General features: G+C 46.2%; 1 protein-coding gene across 9 annotated transcripts in view; it reads right to left on the bottom strand.

Annotated features, from left to right (window-relative positions):
* ZNF236 (zinc finger protein 236) overlaps positions 1-20410 on the bottom strand; it is a 171845-nt gene that overhangs the window by 146470 nt on the left and 4965 nt on the right. For all 9 annotated transcript variants that reach the window (XR_006288620.1, XR_006288621.1, XM_043539993.1 and 6 more), the window contains 2 exons: positions 1443-1585; positions 254-418 (listed from right to left, as the gene is read on the bottom strand). Coding sequence is in view for 7 of the 9 variants with exons in the window: in XM_037892968.2 (XP_037748896.1) it covers positions 254-418; positions 1443-1585 (308 nt within the window). In the remaining 2 variants the exon portion in view is untranslated. The remainder of the gene's footprint in view (positions 1-253; positions 419-1442; positions 1586-20410) is intronic.

Genomic DNA, 20410 nt, shown 5'->3' with positions numbered 1-20410 from the left:
CTTGTTACTGCCCTTGACTCTCAATAACCTATTTGCCAAAAATGCAGGGATTCATTTGTATCAGCAGATCAGAATAGAGGGGTATGTCCATTTTTAGCTAATATTATTAAATTGTTTATGTTCTCCATTATTAACTTTATAGCTCTGCCTCATTTACTCACCCTTCTGCGCAAAAGCACATACGCTCAAGAAATTAAGTAACATTCATATCACATTCTGTGTTTCAAAAATTAAAAATGAGGTTAAGAATTACCTCTTCTTTCTCATGTAGCATAATATGAGCTTTGAGACTAGCCACTCTGGAGAATTTCTTGTTGCACACAGGACATGTAGGATCTTCCCCATTGTGAGTACATTTGTGAAGTGTCAGGTTGAACTCAACATTAAATGACATTGGACACTGGTCGCACCGATGAGGCTGTTTGGGGAAACAAGATAAAGATAAATATATTAGGTCTAAAGAAAAGGAGGACTTGTGGCACCTTAGAGACTAACCTATTTGAGCATGAGCTTTCGTGAGCTACAGCTCACTTCATTGGATGTAGCTCACGAAAGCTCATGCTCAAATAAATTGGTTAGTCTCTAAGGTGCCACAAGTCCTCCTTTTCTTTTTTCAAACACAGACTAACACGGCTGTTACTCTGAAACCTATATTAGGTCTAATCTTCTCACAGATATAGACTATAATATACACTAAAAAAATCCACATAATAATTAAAACAAAAACAGGCAATTCAAGAACCTATCTACAATAATGACACAAGAGAATCCTCCTGATTATTTTCTCTCCTCATGGTTCCAGGTCAACAGAAATTCTGACTCCCCAATTTTTCATAATTCCATTTGATTTTTTTTTTTTGGGGGGGGGGGGAGGGGGGAAGAGAGGAGAAACTGGCAAGAGAGAAAAGTGGAGACAAAAACTAAATCTCTGTCTAAAAATGTAAATAATAATCCTGAACTCCTCCTCTGGGCTCAACCAATCATCTGACCAGAAAAGCAGAGAGCATTTAAGAGAATTACTATCTTGTTTATTTCAAGGTTTACTGTGCTACTCTACAATTTTGTATACAATCATTTTTCATTTACTATCGAAAATCTTGATTAAAAGGTATCTTTTTACCAGTTTCCTTAGCCCACCTAAATACTTTGCAGAGACAATGGATAATCTGTGGATACCTAAGCAAAAACTGCTTCAACTGGGGATAAGATCATAGCTGAAATGCTATCCACTGCAAGGTTTCTTTCATTCCTTACAGACTGCACATGTGATGAGGCAGAAGTAAAAAAGAAGTTTTGTCCAACCAAACTGCAAAGTTTGGCTGTCAGCACCATTACTGAACACAGTTAAATGCGTCTTCAACTTCATCTATTAAAATGCTGGATTTAACTTTTGATGTTTTAATATTTTTTAGATTTTTATCTAGATTTACTGAAATACATACCTTGTCATTTCGTTCATGATCCCTCATGTGGCGCTGGAACTGTGTCACTTTTGAAAAGGATAGCAAACAGATCTCACACTTATGGAAGCTTGGTACTTGGTAGGAACAATTACTGTTCTCTGTATTCAGTGTCAGAACACCATCTGCAAAATACGCATTAAACACTTTTGTACAAAGTTTTATTTTCAATTTTTAAATTAGGTTTAAAAAAAAAAAACCCCACAAGTGTGGTCTGAAATGGCAAAGACCCATGGAAACTTTAAAAAGATTTGAACCAGATTTGCAAGATCTCAGGAACAGGAAGGAATATGTTCCTGCTTCAGATGACCCAGAAATTAATCACCATTCCAAACTTTTTATCTCCCTATTAATTTGTAGCTTTATGGACATACTTTTCCCTTTATTTTTAAAATTGATTCTCTCTCCCTTCTTGCTTCTGTATAAAAGGCCCACAGAAACAGGGGACAGAGAAAAAGAATAGCATAAAGCTGTCAAATGAAAAAAATTCCCTTCCAATCTCTATGTTATAGTGAACATGTTTACTTCCAAAGGAAAAAAAAAAAAAAAAAGGTTTTGGGTAACCATTTAAGACAGTATAGTTAATAGTCCCGAATGTACAATGCCATTTGTAAAAGTCCACGTAGGTAGCTGTACAATGAACCTTCACTCTCCCTAAACAAGCATCAATAAAAACAAAAACCACAAATGTAAAACCCTCAGACACGATTACAATTTTAAAAAATAAAAATAAAAAATATATATGCAGGCACCTCTTCTCTCCCCCACCTTTGGTCCCTGCAATCTCTCCATTTCACCAGTCACATCTTGAGAGCTGTGTAGCCAATACTGATTGTTCAAGATGGTTGAGAGACATCAATCCATCAGAGTGTTCTTGCACTTACATTCAAAAGAGAAGTAACATTTTTTATAGGCCAATCCAATTAAGACCCTGTTCACCTTTCCTGCTGTGAAAACTCATAAGGTGATATAAACCCTGAAATATAGTTTGAGGTTTGCATATCTTGTTGCAGAAAATGGTTGGAGTATTACTGAATCTTGCTTTGTATGTAAGCTGTTCTTCAAAATTGTTTTATCAAATTATCCAGAAAATGGAAATCTCGGCTCTAAGGAAATTTAAATATTTAAATTTTGGAAGACATTACATGACTATAAATGTTATCTGGTTTGTTTTTGAAAAATTCAATGGAAAAACTTAGCAGCAGATTTTTAAAAAGCATCTGGTCTAAGATCCTTCAAAGCTTTATTTACAAACAACATTCTGAACTCTAAATTGACTCATGATGTACTATCAGAGCACATGTTCTTCAGGACCAGAGTTTTGTAAATATACCACTTCTCTTCCTATCAAAACAGAACAAAGTGTGTCAGTGATGACAAAGAAATGAAGAGAAAAAATTGCTATTACTAGTTACAAAAGCATGGGATGAGGGATGAAGTCATCGCTCCCCCTCTCCCCTCACAACAGTCACAATCCTCTGAAAAGGTAGCAGTGGAGGGAGGCCACAGTAAAAGTCTATGGGACAGCGTTTTTCAGCAGTAAGACCTTGACTGTGAATACAATCCAATGAGAAATCAGAAACAGCTCAGACATAACCATCTTCAGAAGAAAAATGAGGACTCATGTCTTTGCACTTGCTTTGCCACATCAGAATGGTGCTGAAGCACTGGAGATAAGCACTAAACAAATTATTTATATATGCAGAGTAATAGGAAGAGTGGAAAACAAAAGCCTTCTGATTAATTTCTGCTTCACATAATTGTGTTATAATTAGGAGGAAAAGAGTCTGTCTAGATATGACAAATATCTAGCCTCTATAAATTTAAACCTTTTGCATACTTTCACCTACAGATTCATCCAGTGCTGTGGAAATTCTCTGCAGCTTGTGAACATTACCAGTAACAAGAACTCTTTCCTTCCCTGAAGTGGTCAAAATTCTTAGAAAACCTAGCAGCACAGCTCCAATTACAAGGGACTTTTATCTTATTGTACTTGGGATAGCACACTTATTCAAGTGGCATACAAAGAAGATCAGTCACTAGTCAACCAGTTCTTGTAAATTCTAGTTAGATACATTGATGAGAGGGGAGAGAAAAGAAGAGTAAGAGAGCCAAATTGTGCAAAGTCATTTTTTAAAATTCAGCAGTGTTTTATGCATACATATATCATTATATAGTTATCTATATAGAAATGTACTAAAATTACTTCCAGAATTCAATACGAGGATTCAAAGTGCTGTTAGAACCAGAAACAACAATGAAGCCAAATATTATCCTAACAAGATTTTTTGTAGGTAAAATTCTGTTTTTAATTTTTTTCATTCTCACAAAGCAATAATAAGTAACAGTCAGCAGTCTCTTCATACTTCTCCCACCCCTTGAAAGCACATGATCCCCGAGGACCAGTCACATATTTGTATTTATCGCCCTACTTTGTCTTCCTCTCTCACCGACCCACTAAATCCACAAATATGTTCAATTACATGCACATACATCCCACCCAAATACGCAACCATCTACTCACAGGCTATTCTTGTCCTCCTGTCTATCAGCAGTTAACTGCAGCAGCTTCTGGGCCACTCTGCTCTCCAACTTCCTCTCCCACCATTTCCAGATGGTAATCAACACTAAGAATTTCAATCAGAAGAGGACTTGGCAGCTGCTATCGAAGATTAAAAGTGTAATATTCTCTCGCTAGTCCAATTCCACTATTAAGCAGTTTGGACTAGCTAGAGGTTCCAAGTGACTGAAAGGATATGAATGCTAGTTAATTTACTCTTCCTTTACATTTTGACAAAGCTGAAGTTCTGTAATACAATCATAGATATTTAGGGCTGGAAAGGATCTGGAGACGTCATCTAGTACAGCTCCCAGCACTGAGACAGGAAGGACCAAGTAAACCTAGACCATCTTTGACAAGTGTTTGTCTAACCTGTTCTTAAAAAATTAGAATGACTAGGATTCCATAATGCCCCTTGATAAAAGACAGTTACCTTTTCCATAACTGGTGTTCTTCAAGATGTGTTGCTCATGTCTATTCCACAATAGGTGTGCGTGTTCGCCACGTGCACTGGTGCTGGAAGTTTTTCCCCTAGCAGTACCCGTAGAGGGGGAGTGCCCACTGCGACCCCTGGAGTGGCGCGGTATAAGTGCCTGGTACGGTATAAGGGGAGCTGCGTGCTCCCCCCACCCTCAGTTCCTTTTTGCCAGACAACTCCGACAGAGGGGAAGGAGGACGGGGTGTGGAATAGACATGAGCAACACATCTCGAAGAACACCAGTTACGGAAAAGGTAACTGTCTTTTCTTCTTCAAGTGATTGCTCATGTGTGTTCCATAATAGGTGATTCCAAGCTATATCTGTTGGAGGTAGGAAGGATTTCACAAGTTCCCAGGACGGAGGACAGCCCTGCCGAACCCGGCATCATCCCTGGTTTGGAGGATGATCACATAGTGCGAGGTGAACGTGTGAACCGAAGACCACATGGCAGCCCCACAAATGTCCTGGATGGGGACCTGGGCCATGAAGGCAGCCAACAAGGCCTGTGTCCAAGCCGAGTGTGCCCTCTTAATGGGTGGCGGGGAGACACCCGCCAGCTCATAACAGGAACGGATGCACAAAGTGATCCAATTGGAAAGCCGCTGAGTGGAAATCGGCTGGCGCCTCGCGTGATCAGCCAAGGGGGCGAACAGTTGCGAGGACTCTCTGAATGGCTTGGTCTGCTCGAGGTAGAAAGCCAGAGCCTGCTGCACATTGTGTAGAGACAGCGCTCCTCACTGGACGCGTGAGACTTGCGGCAGAGGACCGGTAGAAAAATCGTCTACCACATGGTAGGCGGAGACCACCTTTGGGAGGAACGCGGGGTGTGGGTGAAGCTGGACCTTGCCCTTATGAAAGGCCGTGTATAGCGGCTCGGAGGTCAGGGCCCTGAGCTCCAAGACTCACCTGGCCGACGTGATTGCAACCAGGAAGGCCACCTTCTACGAGAGGTGAGATCAGAAGCATGTGGCCAGTGGTTCAAACGGGGGCCCCGTGAGACGAGCCAACACCAGGTTTAGGTCCCACTGTAGGACCGGGGGTCTAGAATATGGAAAAATATGGTCCAAACCCTTAAGGAGCCGGCCAGTCATAGCATGGGAAAATAACGTGTGCCCTTGCACTGGCGGATGGAAGGCCAATATGGCTGCCAGGTGCACCTTGACTGATGAGGGCGCCAGGCCCTGGGCCCTCAGGTGGAGGAGGTAATCAAGAATAAGATGGATTGGGGCGGCCACAGGGGAGACACACTGGTCCACCACCCACCTAGAAAACCAGGACCACTTCGCCAAATAAGCGTGGTGAGTGGAGGGCCATCTACTTTTGAGGAGAATGCACTGAACCTGTTCTGACACGTCCTTTCCTCTCCACCTAATCACTGAGCAGCCACGCCGTGAGGTGAAGAGCCGCTAGTTTGGGATGGAGGAGGCGGCCCTGGTCTGAGAGAGCAGGTCCGGGCAGAGCAACAACGGCCACGGCGGAGCTACCGCCAGGTCCGTGAGGGTCCCGTACCAATGTTGCCTGGGCCACACCAGGGCAATCAGGATGACCCAGCCTTGTCCGTGTTTATCTTCTCCAGGACCCTGCTGATTAGAGGGAACGGGGGAGAGGCGTAGAGAAGCCGGCCTGTCCAGGACAGGAGAAAGGCATTGGAGATAGCGCTCCTCCCCAGGCCCTCCCGGAGCAGAATCAGGGGCATCACCAGTTCTGCCGAGTCGCGAATAGGTCCACCCCTGGGGAGTTCCCCACCTTCGGAAGAGCTGGTGGGCCACTTCTGGGTGGAGGGACCACTCGTGTTGCGAGGAAAAGTCCCTGCTCAAGCAATCCACCCTCTTGTTCTGGGTGCCCGGTAGGTGGAAGGCCTTCAGGTGGATGTTGTGGGCTATACAGAAGTCCCAAAGCCTGAGGGCTTAGTGGCAGAGGGAGAGGATCGGGCCCCGCCTTGCCTGTTGATACAGAACATAGATGCCATGTTGTCCGTGAGGACCCTGACTACCTTGCCCTCCAGGTGCAAGCGGAAGGCCATACACGCCAGCCGCACCGCCCTGAGCTCCTTGACGTCTATATGTAGAGTCAGGTCTTGAGCCGACCACAGGCCTTGGGTCTGAAAGTTCCCCACCTGGACCCCCCAACACAGGTCCGATGCATCGGACACCAGCTCCAACAGAGGGGCCCTGTTCCTGAACAGGACCCCTTGGAGCATGTTGTTTGGGGCAGGCCACCACCATATGGCGGTGATCACAGAGTCCGGCACAGTGAGGACCTTGTCCATCCTGTCTGTGGCCTGGGAGAACTTTGAGGCCTACCAGAGCTGGAGGGGCCTCATCCTGAGTCTGGCACGATGGACCACGTACGTGCAAACCGACATGTGACCCAAGAGCTACAAGCAAACCCTGGCTGTTGTCACTGGGAACCTTGTGACCGAGTCGATGAGACCTGTCAGGGTCTCAAATCTGTCTGGCGGAAGAGAGGCCCTGGCCGACGCTGCGTCCAGGAGTGCCCCGATAAACTCTATGAGTTGGACCGGGACTAACGTGGACTTGGTGTTGTTTACGAACAGGCCCACAGTGATGCACATGGACAAGAGGAGCGGCACTTGATCCCTCACCTGCAACCGGGAGGTGCCCTTGACAAGCCAATCATTCAGATAGGGAAATATCTGGACCCCCCGCCGTCTGAGGTAGGCCACTACCACGACATGCATTTTGTAAACACCCTGGTGGCAGTGGACAGACCAAACGGGAGGACCATGAATTGGTAGTGATTCTGTCCCACCACAAAACGGAGGAAGCGTCTGCGCCCCTCGAATATGTGGATGTGGAAGTATGCGTCCTGTATATCGAGGGCAGAGTACCAGTCCCCAGGATCCAGGGAGGGGATGATGGAGGCCAGGAAAACCATGCAAAACTTTGGCCATCGGGATAAGGAAATAACGGGAGTAATACCCCTTGCCCAGTAACTCTTCGGGCACCGCCTCTATCGCTCCTAGTCCTAGGAGCTGCCCCCCTCTTGCTTGAGCAGAGCTTCGTGTGAGGGGTCCCCCAAGAGGGACGGGGGGTGGTTGGGTGGGGAGAAAGTAGGCTAGAGGGTGTAACCCCAAGAGATGGTGTTGAGGACCCATCGGTCTGAGGTTAGCAGTGACTATTCCAGGAGGAAAGCACACAACCGGTTGGAGAAGGGGAGCTTTATTGGGGGTGGATCCCTGATGAGGACTGGCAGGGTGCGCCCAAGCGTCCCATCAAAAGCGCCTTTTCCCCGCCTGCTTGTCCTTGGAGGACCTAGGCTGGGGGCAGGCTGAGACTGCCTCTGAGGGCGTCTCTTATAGTCCTGCTGCTTCTTATGGGCAGCCTCAGACTTCAGGAGGGCGGCCTGGGTGGGAGTCTGCTGCGGCTTGAACTTAGGTTTTGCTGGAGCCGGGACACAGGGGCCCAGAGTTTGGAGGGTCATATGGGAGTCTTTCATGCCATGCAACCTTGTATTTGTTTCCACCAAAAACAGAGCTTTCCCATCAAACGGGAGATCCTGCATGGAAGACTGCGCCTCGCTGGACAGCCCAGAGAGCAGGAGCCATGACGCCCGTCTCATGGACATCGCGGAGGCCATGGATCGTGCGGCCGTGCCCGCAGCATCCGAGGCTGCCTACAGGGACGCCCAAGTGGCCGCTGCCCCTTCCTCCACTAGCGCCTTGAACTCCTTCCTATCACGCTCCTGGAGGAAGTCCTCGAATTGGTCAGGGAGCCCCACAGATTTAATTTTTACCAGCCCAGGAGAGCTTGATGATTTGCCACTCGTAACTGGAAGCTCAAAGACTAATACATTTTCCTTCCGCAAGAGTCCAGACTCCGAGTCTTTGTTCTTTGCGGGGTTGGCTGACCCTTCCGTTCTCTGTGGTTGACTAACTCGGCCACCAGGGAGTTGGGCGCCGGTTGGGCATACAAGTACTCATGCCCCTTAGTGGGTAAAAAGTACTTGTGTTCCGCCTTCTTATAGATGGGGGCCAACGAGGCCGGTATTTGCCACAGGGCATTTGAAATCTTACCACCCCTTCATGGAGAGACAAGACCACCCTACCCAGTGCTGGCTGGGACAGCACATTAAACGGGGGAGTCTGAGGGCTCTTCCATCTCCTCTGCCTGGAGATGGAGGCTTGCTGCCTCCCTCTTTAAGAGTTCTTGATGGGCCCTGAAGTCCTCCTGCGGGGCGGAGGGGAGCAAGGCCTCAATCGCCTCCTCCGGGCGGGGCAAGGAAGACAGTGCAGTGCTCTGGGTATCGGCCGACATCGGAGGGTCCACCACCTGGTCAGACTCCGGACACGGTGCTGAGGAGGTACGTCCCACCGACTCCTTTGTCTGGGGTCTGGAGAGGGAGGCTGACAGCGCTTCCAAAGCTCTGGACACTGAGCGAGCTCCCACCAGGGGCTGCGCTGGAGGCCAGGGTGCCTACTGGTACCACTGAGCTGGCCACAATGCTCCGTGCCACTGCACCTAATGTGAAACCGGCGGGGCCAGCTGTTCAGGTTGGCTGGCCTGCCCCATTGAAGGACGGCTAAGAATGGAGGCCGGGCTGGCGTAAGATCTGCTACTGTTTCTGGACCGGGAGGAGAGGCAGTGCTGGGATCTACGTCGGCCACGGGACTGCGATCTCAACATGGAGGACCAGTACCAATGGTAACAACTGCTCCATGAACCGAGATGCCGGTGATTGACACCCGGGGCTGCAATGTCTTGGTGGAGACTTGGAGCAGGAGTCCGAGTGGGAACGACGTCGACAACTGTGCCATGACCGACTGCAGTACCCCTTCCGAGACGAGTACCATTGGTGACGCCTGCCGCGGTCCCGTCGATATTCGCTCCTTGAGGACGAGCGGTGCTGAGAGTCTCAGCTGGATGAAACCCAGACAGACAGTCTGGTCAGCGTCGAGGGCGATCCACATGGACTCTGCCCCAAACAGTGGCTGGGCAGTGAATGGCATCAGGGACGTTCCCTCAACTGAGACCGGTACCGGGCCGGAAGCGACTGCGGAGATCCCAGTGGCGGCTTGCCTCTGGAGCGTGGGGCCGACATCGGCAGCGCTCTGGGCACCAGCATGGACATAACATCCCAGGCCGCCTGGAGGGCTTCAGGCGTGGATGGCATCCAGACATCCAGAGAGGCCTGTTCCGAAGGGGCTGGGCTACTCCGCTCAACGTGAGTCGGAGGCCTGGGGCCCAGTGGGGATCGAGGACTGCCTGACGTGGGCCTAGCCTCTGTCCCAGACTTCCCTCAGTGCCGCTGCAAAGAGGGAGTCTTCCTGGCCCTCTTGGCATGCCCCGTGGACGGGGAGCAGTGCCGACTGGTCGATGGCACTGGAGGGTCACCGCGTACCAACGCCACAGTGCCAGGTACCACTTCGGAGCAGCATGCCGGAGTCGGGGTCAGCGCCAACTCCATCAGGATGACCCAGAGCCTAATGTCCCTTTCTCTTTTGGTCCGAGGCTTAAACGACTAGCAAATCTTGCACCTTTCACTAATATGAGTTTCTCCCAAACAGCGCAAACAGTCTGCGTTTGGGTCACTTCTTGGCATAGAACGCCTACAAGAGCCACACGACTTAAACCCCAGGGCACGGGGCATGCCCCGGGCCGGGCTCACTGACTAACTAAACAGCTAACTACAGGTACTAACACTGAACAAATGAACAGTTCTGGGGAGGAGCTACAGCAAAGCTGGAGCAGAGTAGTTCCGACGCACCTTCACTGGTGGCAAGAAGGAACTGAGGGTTGGGGGAGCGCACAGCTCCCCTTACACCGTGCCAGGCAGGCGCCACTCCAGAGGTCGCTCCCCTCTTACGGGTACTGCTAGGGGAAAAACTTCCGGTACCGGTGCACGTGGCGAGCATGCACACCTATTGTGGAATACACATGAGCAATGACTCAAAGAAGAACCTACTCCAGTGCTCAGCTATGCTTATAGTTGTAAAGAGGAAACTATTGGGAAAACTTTCTAACAGCGCCTAATGTATTTGCAGGCTGTTATCCAGTCTCCTCTCAATCTTCTTTTCTCAAGACTAAACATGCCCAAGTTTTATTTTTTAACCTTTCCTCACAGATCAGGTTTTTGAAACCTTTATCATTTTTATAGCTTTCCTCTGAACTCTCTGCAATTTGTCCACATCTTTCCTAAAGTGTGGCACCCAGAACTGGACACAGTACTCCAGCTGAGGTCTTAATAGTACCAAATAGAGTGCAACAATGGCCCGCGCCGTTCCAGGCCAATGCGGGCTGCAGGAAGCAGCGTGGGCCAAGGGACATGCTAGCCGCCCTTCCCGCAGCCCCGATTGGCCTGGAGCGGCGAACCACAGCCAGTGGGAGCCGTGATCGGCCGAACCTGCAAACGAAGCAGGTAAACAAACTGGTCCGGCCCGCCAGGGACTTTCCCTGAATAAGCGGCGGACCAGCTTTGAGAACCACTGTTCTAAGGAACCTGGTTTGAGTCTTTCCTCCTGTAAGAAAGATTGCTCCCACAAAAAGATTTAAATCTGTGCTTTCTTCTGTAATGGAACCCCATTTTGAACATTTATCAAGCTGTCCAATTCACCTTTTATCGATGAAGGTGGCACACTTTGTGGCAATTACTTCAGCATATAGGAGCATTAATGATTAACCCTCCCCTACATGGTTTTTCACATGGAGAGTAACTATGAGACCTCACCCGTTCTTTATTCCAAAAGTACTGTTCAACTTTGTATCAATTTATTAACTTGTCAACTTTCGTTCCAACTCCTCGTTTATCTTCAACTAAAATTATTTCACACTTTGTGTTAGGAACCAGGGCCCACAGCACAGCCAGGCTCTGGGTAGCCGAACACTTTGACAGCTGGTTTATAATAGGCAGCCTGGTTGGCTACACTGTCTGATTGGTTAGATGAGCCAGCAGGCTGGCTCTCAAGACCAGCAGTAGCTTCTCAAAGCATTTGTCCACGGCTGCTATAGCTCCTGTGTGTACTTGTTCCCAGCCTTGCTCCGGTCTTGCACCCAAGCTTTGCCTCACTCCAGGTAACACAGTTCTGACCCTCAGCGCCAATATCTTTCTGACACAGATAGCGGGACACTTACAGACCTTGTAGGCCCAGGTTACTGCCCTACAGGCACAGAATGCAGTCCTCCTGCAAGCTCAGGTCGTGCCACCTTTAGTGCCAACTCCCATGCCCCATGAGCCCAAGCTTCCCCTACCTGACAAGTTCAATGGCAAGCATGACAAAATCTGTGGGTTCCTAAGTCCGCATCGTCTCCTATTTCTGCTATGTCCAGTCGTACCCCACTAACCAACCCCAAGTGGGACCGTCAGCCTGCTTAATGGGGAGGCCCTGGTTTGGGAGTCTCTGCTCCCGGAAAAATAAGCCCGCTTTTGGGATAATGTGAGGTCTTCATTCAAGTTATGGTGGTGATCTTTGATGCTGCGAGAGCACAGCCAAACCCACACTTTGGGTGTTGCCACAGGGACACCAGCCAGTTGCTAAATATGTAGTGGAGTTCTGACACTTGGTAGTAGACACTCAGCACTATCATTTCCTGCTCAACTTAAATGGTGAAATTAAAGATGAACTAGCACAGGTGGAATCCTTGTCTGGCCTCGATGCCTGACTCAGCTTATGCATCAGGACTGATGACTGCCTGACCAAACATCACCCAGAAAAAAGGTGGTCCTCTCAGCTCCAGAGCCCTCATCATCCATTACCCAAGCCCATGCAAGTTGATACGGTCTGGCCCCATCTCTCTGATGAGGAAAAGAGCAGATGCCAGGCATCGTGGCTATGCCTACACCATAGGGAACCAGGACTCTGCATCAGACCACCCTGCCAATGCCCAATCTATGCCCAGATCAGGAAATGCAAAGCTCCAGCCCTGCCAGGGGTCCAAGCTGGGCTGACACTTCCCCTCTCCCACTGACCCACACCAACACTTGCCCATCGGCTCCCTGGTGATGCCCAATCAGCACCCAACACATCTCCCTCTCTGGCTCCAGCACCCTGTGATGCCCAACACCAACCTAGAGCCCCTGGTGGACTTGGATGCCTCAACCAATTTCATGGATCTGGAATTTCCCCAAACACACAATACCCCAACCCAGCACAAGGACTCCCCCAGGTTAGTAGATTCCATAGACAGGTCACTCTTTCAATTGGGACTGGTCACCCACCACATGGCATCCTTAGAGGTCACATTGAAGTCCTTCATTTTGGGTTAATTCATGGACTGCATTCATCAGTTGTCCTTAGCATCCCCTGGTTTGTTGCCCGTGACCTGGGCAACTGCTGGCAGTCAGGCACAGTACACTTTGACTCCCCATCTTGCCAACAATCCTGTTTACCTGACAGCCACCCCAGGACCAGCAACCCTTTTCAGTCTACTCAGTCTACCCTTTTTAGTCCTCAAAATAATTCAGAGGTGTGAAGACAGTATCCAGAGGATCCCAGAAACCCCCACAACCTCTCCAATGGCTCCAGGAATTCCTGTTAAACATCAACACTATGCTGACATGTTCAACAAAACAAAAGCCAACATTCTACCACCTTATCGCAGCTATGACTGCCTTATTGACCTCCAGCCAGGAGCAGAGGTTCCCTTCAGGTGCATTTACAATAGAACCTCAGAGTTACAAACACCTCAGGAACGTAGGCTGTTCAGAACTCTGAAATGTTCATAACTCTGAACAAAATGTTATGGTTGTTCTTTCAAAAGTTTACAACTGAACATTGACTTAATTCAGCTTTGAAACATTACTATGCAGAAGAAAAATGCCACTTTTAACAATCTTAATTTAAATGAAACAAGCACAGAAACAGTGTCCTTACCCTTGTCAAATCTTTTTTTGGGGGGGGGGTCGGGGGGGCTCTGCTGCTGCCTGATTGCGTGTTTCCAAATGAGGTGTGTGATTGACTGGTCAGTTCGTAACTCTGACATCCTACTGTACTCCTTCTCTGAACCCAAACTATAGGCACTCTGGAACTATCTTGAGGAAAACCTGAAGAAAGAGTTCATTTGCGCCTCCATGTCCCCAGCAGAGGTCCCACTGATCTTTGTGGCGAATACACATGGCTCCCTTTGGCCTGATGTGGACTATCAAGCTACGATCCAAAACCAGTACCCATTACCACTGTGATGCTATATAATTGAAGATGACCATTTACGTCAGTGTTTCTCAAACTTTTGTATTGATGACCCCTTTCACACAGCAAACCTATGAGTGCGACCCCCCCTTATAAATTAAAAACACTTTTTTTGTATTTAATACTATTACAAATGCTGGAGACAAAGCAGGGTTTGGGGGCGGAGGCTGACAGCTCACGACCCCCCATGTAATAACCTTGTGACTCCGAGGGTCCACAACCCTCAGTTTGAGAACCCCTGATTTATATCATTGATATTACCACTCTTATACAACTGAAACAAGTCTTGTACAAAGTATATCAAGTAAGGTGTCAATGAAAAAGTTGTAATATGTCAAGTGTGATTATCCAGTTTAAATCCATGTATCATCGCTGTATCTGAAGTTATGAATATTGACTATATATTTGTATCTGTTCTTGGGGTGATATGCACAAGGTAGTTTATATCCAGTCTTGTGAGCCCATTGTGAATAGACTATTCAACACTCCCGGTGGAATTCCGTGCCAAAAAATAAAAATTCTGCACATAATATTTTAAAATTCTGCAAAATTCTGCGTATTTTGTCAAAATTAACACAATATAATCATGCCAGTTTCAATTATTTGGTCATTTATTTCAAAATACCAGTCAGTATGTCTATAAAAATACAGATCCCCCCCGCCCCAAAAAAAGAAAAAGAAAAGATTCAGGAAATGTTTTTTTGACAAATAGATTCCTTACTAGGCAAATGAACACAGAACTTTGAGTAATTAACAAACCACAATACAGAAACGTATTTCCCACACCCCTCAGAAGTAGAGCAAAGGCTTGGGGTGGGAGGAGTATGAAATGGGGGAATGGGAGGATTGGGGGAGATTGTTAGGAAAACTCCTCCATGCAGACCCTGACTAACTCCTAGCCTCTTCCATTCAGTCAGGTGTGTCCCTGCACCACCCCTCGCAGTGTGTGGCCCTGCAACCCATCCCACCCTCTCCATTCAGCCCCTGGCTCAATGCTGCCACCGCACTGGCTCCTGAGCCTCCACCTCAGTCTGTCCTCCCCACTAGCCCTTCTGAACCCCAATCTGTGAAACCCCAGCAGCTCCATGTTCCCCACTCTGTCTGCCCCCCCTTCGCCCTGCACATATCCCGTACCTCCTAACCTGGCTCTGCAGGCAGGATGTTGGGATGCACGCAGCCAGCTGCTGACTGTTATTGCCGGTCAGCCGCTGCTGGCTGTTCTGGTGCCACAGTGGCCTCTGGTGGGCGAAAGTCAGAACTGTAGCACTTCTTGGGCAAAATGTATTTTCTGTGCAGAAAAAAATTCTGTGCTGGACATGAGTTCTGTGCGTGAATAGTGGCACAGAATTCCCCCAGGGGCAATTCAAGCTTGATGGGATATTAAGAAGAATCAATTTTCCAGACAACTCTTCCTAAGTACGCCTAAGACTGCAAGCAAAACATGTAAGGGCATGAGATGCGGACAAGTGACCTTGGAGTTCATCAGTAACTTTCCATACACAGGGGCTGTGGGCTTTGTTTGGGACAGTAAATTTCCATGGTAGAGGATATAAAAGACACCTGAGACATCTCCATTTTCCCTCATTCCTGCTCCAATTCTCTGGACTGTGGATTTATAACTAAAAGGAGTATTTTGAACAATGGACTAAGAACCTTCCAATCTTTTGGAAGTTACCAGACTTTTGAAAGCCACCAAACTATTCCATCACTGCTACAAACCTGACCTAAGGACTTTGCAATTATGATCTTTTAACCACTTTTTCCTTTTATTAATAAATTCTTAATTTACTAAGGATTGGGTGACAATGTGATATTTGGGTGAGATGAAATATACATTGACATGGGGGTAAGTGTCTGATCCTTTAGGATTAGTAGAAACTAATGTCTGGGGAATTGGGTTTTCAGTAACCTTTCACTGTCTGGATGGGAACCAATGGCTGGAATGCCTAACAGGGACTTTGTTTAGCTTCTTGTTAACGAATATTATGCTACATAAGCTCTTTTGCTACTGGTTTAGTGAATCTAATTATAGATTAAAGCACTAGTATTGGGGGTTGTCTGTCCTGTTTCTTGCAGTCTGCCTTGAGTGTGGCATTCTCAGTGTGGTCCATTCTAGACATCTGGTCACAACACTTGTTACTGAGCTGTTTCAAAAACTCTGCCAAGATCTTCACAAAACTAGACCTCCGTGGAGCTTACAACCTGGTGAAGATCCAGGAAGTAGAAAAATGGAAGACCACTTCAAGTATTTGGTCATGCCATTTGGGTTGTATAATGCTCCAGTGACCTTCCAGCAATTCACAAATGACATATTTAGGGATATGCTGGACCAATTTGTCATCATTTACCTGGACATCCTCATTTTCTCCAAAAGTCAGGACCTCCATAATCATTGTGTGTGCACCGTCTTGGAGAGACTCCACCAAAACTAACTCTACATGATGCTCGAGAAATGGAAGTTTGATAAGGACACAGTGAAATTCTTGCGATTTATTGATTTGCTCATGGGAGTCACCATGCACCAAGGTCTAGGCCACACCCATGGATATATGCAGGGTACAGCGATTCCTGATTGGCAAATTTCTACAGGTGATTTATTAAAGGTTTCTCTGGCCTGGTTGCAACCATAACAGTGCTGCTGTAAAAGGGAGTCTGGTTTGCTTGATCCACAGAGGCTCAGTCACCCTTTGAATGACTGAACAAAGCATTTACCTCAGCCCCCATCCTAATTCACCCAATCCCACTAAAGGCTGATTTGCCACATGTGCAGTGTTATCTTAACATGCGATACCCCTCCCCCCATCCTTTTTATTCTCAAAAACTAACCCCAGCAGGAAAATATATAATATCTGGCACAAGGAGCTACATGTGATCAAGGCAGCTTTCAAGGAGTGGTGCTATCTCCTATAAGAAGTCCAATTCTTGATCCAAGTCCCGAGGGACCAGAAGAACCTGGAATACCTAATGGATTACTATATGCCTTAACCAATGCCAGATCCACTGGTCCCTCTTCTTTCCTCACTTCAAGTTTCTTGTAACCTGTTGCCTGGAGACAAGAAATGGGAAACAGATAAATATGTCAAACTTGGCAAAGAGCCTTCTGCCACCATGCTCAAGATGTCAAATGTCATCAACAGGACAACTGACAACAATCTGTTGCCCTACATTTGCTCCAAGCTCCCCAACAACCCAATTGCAGCTCAGATCCACCAGATCCCAAACAATGTGGGTATCCGAACCATCTCCAAGTTCCAATGCCAGAATGGCCTCTTATCACAAGGGTTCTTAATTATGATCCAGAGGGACAACCTAGGCTTCAGATATTGACACGATACCACGATTCACTGCTTCAGGGCCATTTTGACCAATTTAAGACTTGGAATCTAATCTCCAGGAGCTTCTGGTGACCAGGCCTATGAGTTTACATCAAGGATCATATAAAGGTCTTCTTACCTCTGCGCCCATACCAATATCGCACCATCAAAACCCTCAGGTCTCCTCCAGTCCTTTGGAATCTCACCCATCTTCCACAACTTTTCAAAGATAATCGTTAATGGCTTAGATATCTCCTCAGTCAGCTGCTTGACTATTCTAACTTGTTTTAAGTAATTCTTAACTTGTTCTTTCCCTATTTTAGCCTCTGAGCCTACCTCATTTTCACTTGCATTCATTAAGGTAGATGTCCAATTGCTACTAAACTTTTTGGTGAAAACTGAAACAAAAAAAAGTCGTTTACCACTTCTGCCATTTCCACATTTTCTGTTATTGTTTTCCCCCTCTCCTTGAGTAACAGACCTACCCTGTCCTTGCTTCCCATGTATTTGCAGAATGTTTTGTTACCCTTTAAGTCTCTAGCTAATTTAATCTTGTTTTGTGCCTTGGCCTTTCTAATTTTGAGCCTGCATACTTGTGTTATTTGTTTATATTCATCCTTTGTAATCTGACCTAGATTCTACTCTGTGTAGGATTCTTTTTTGAGTTTCAGATCACTGAAGATCTCCCGCTTAAGCAAGGGTGGTCTGTTGCAATACTTCCTATCTTTCCTAGACAGTGGGATAGTTTGCTCTTGTGCCCTTAATAATGTCTTCAGCTCATATGTTTACAAAACATTACTAGTTAGTGAATGCTTCTAGATCAAATGTCTGTTTTGGAATAACTCCTGGATCCCAACTCTATTTAAGGTAATTATGAGTGGGATCCACATGTGCGGTATTCAAAGAAGAAAGAGTGGTTACTTACTTTATAGTAACTGTGGCTCTTTGAGATGCCTGAACACATGGATCCTACAACTCTCTCTCCTTCCCTACAGCCTGGAGTCTTATATATCTTGGATTGTGGGTAGTGAAGGAACTGAGTGACAGTTAGGGTTGCTCTGCTCTTGAAGTCCTAGGGAGGGGAAGCTCAAAAGGGGTGCGGAGCACAATCTTGACCCCCTAATGGACACTCAGTGAAAATGTGGCACCTCAGCACAGTAGCTTGTAACATCACTGGGCTCTACATTTTGGAGAACTACAGATACCATAAGGTAAGTAACTGCTCTTTTCAATAACTACTGTATAATTAAGATGTAATCGTGAGAGTTGGGGACCCTTACCACCTCATAGGATCAGAATCAGAATTCAGTTTCTTTTGAAATGAAGAAATTGCTGCCTGAACTAGAAAAAAATATCACCAGTTTTGTCTAGTTTTTACTGGAACCACCCCCCAACCAATCAATGTTTATAGAATTTAAGCTTCTATTTTAAAAAAAATGTTCTAGCCTAAATCTCTGTAAATATAATCTTTTAAATGTATATTCAATGTAAACTGATTAAAAAAATGCTTTCCCAGTGTGCAGACAGCTTCAATACCTCTTCTTTTGATTATAGCATATACTTAGCAGCAAAGTGAAACAAACAAGACTCTTGTCAGTTTCTCTTCTGCTATTCAGAGATTGCAGGCTACAATGAATCATGCTGCAGTTGTTTATGGAAAGCTAAGAACAGCAGAAAGGAGGGGGAACCTATTTATAGAGGAGGAAAACCCCAGAAGAAAAAACAAAAAATGAGGCTGGAGATCAGAGTAATGCAGTAGAGACAGCATCTTCTCCCCCCTACGCGTGAACCAAACAGGAGTCTCAAGGCAATGGTAAAGTATGGACATGCACCCCCTATTCCATATGAACAGTGTAGGCAGAATTCATTATTTTTTTCTTTTAGAATATTGACAAACATCCATTTTTATCTTTAACTGATATTTTAGCAATTTCAATTTTCAGTTTCACAGCAAGGCTGCAGGGGACTGCCTGTGTGGCTGCGGGCTAATGACAGTGGAGCGCAAGGAGCTCATTGTGGGGCCAGGGTTAGGTGATCCCTGCAGGTGCTATGTGCCGGGAAGGCTGTGCTTGCTCAGTGGAGCTGAGACCCTCCCCCGGCTGGGACCACAACAAGGACTATGAGCCCCAAGCCACAGGGGAAGCCACGCTGCTGCTGAACAGGGATGGCCCTTGCACTCCAAGCCAGTAAACGTGTCAGGAAGGCTGCAATGGCATGGCTGCAGAGAGCTCCCTATTCAGCCAGAAGGCCGGTGACAACGGTGTTGCAGGGGCTTCCTCATGCAGCCAAAGGCCCAGGATAGCCGATCTCTGTAGGTGCTAGGTGCAGCGGAAGATGCACTCTCTGACTGCTATTGATGGATTTTATTTCTGTGTCAAATGAAATTAACATTTACTGACAACTATTAATTTATTTCATATCCTGCCACACCTGTAGGTGAGTAGTCTCCATGGATTACAAAATGATGTAAACACTTTTCTTCCAGAAAAAAACAAAAACAAAGAACAGGGGATGAAGCTTCAAGTTTACCACATAACTACCAGCCAGAGGTTTATGGAACTCCTACACAAGGTCCAGGGACAGCCACCTGGAAGAGCTCCCAACAGCCTCCGAAGATTTTGCAGAGAACATCATAACTGAGACCTCTTTCCTTCTATTTTGTATCTAACTCTGACTAGTAAATGTGATACTTATTCAATTTAAGAGCAATTTACTCCTGAATTCATTACACCACAAAATTGTTTCTTTCAAATAAAAGCTCTATAAAATGACAGATGCCTTAATTTAAGAAATTCTTTAATTCAAAATGTCTGTATATAATCCAGTACATATCAGTGAAAGCTATTACACTTTTTTCTGATTTGAGAAGAAATTTCAGGCATTTCCACCTTCTCCAACCCAAGAGATCCTTGTAAAATGAGGTTTTACTGTAAATGACATATTAAAATGTAAAATGACACACTTTGTTCAAGGTGAGTTAAAACAATTTACAGAGTACATCAGAAGCAGCCAACTATGCTGCACTCTTCATTCTGACATATGAACTAGGACAAAAACTCAAGGGTATGTAACTTATTGTTGGCCCTCAGCTGCTCCTTATTTTCCCCTTCCTACCTGGCACAGTGGGAGTATGCAGGCAGAGCCCTGCATGGAACTATTATTTTAATCCTGCTCCCATCCCGCAATACCCACTCCCATATTGTTTCTTGCATTGTTATCCCACTCCCACCCACAAAAACCTTGGATCTGGCAAATCCCACAAGAGACAGATTCCCCCATGATACTAAAAAAAAAAAAAAAGTTGGTTAATATTATAAACAGAATTCAAATGCAATTTTTACCATTAAAAGAATAAAACAAATCTTACTCATATTAGGTAAAAAATCCTTTAGCTCCTATTATAATAGACATCAAATCTCTTTCTACTCCTCGCTTAAATTTAAGTATTAAAA

The sequence above is a fragment of the Chelonia mydas genome, chromosome 2 (genome assembly GCF_015237465.2).
Source record: "Chelonia mydas isolate rCheMyd1 chromosome 2, rCheMyd1.pri.v2, whole genome shotgun sequence".
Lineage (NCBI taxonomy): Eukaryota > Metazoa > Chordata > Testudines > Cheloniidae > Chelonia > Chelonia mydas.
The sequence above is the reverse complement of the archived record's forward strand: the minus strand, read 5'-3'. Positions and strand labels throughout refer to the sequence as shown.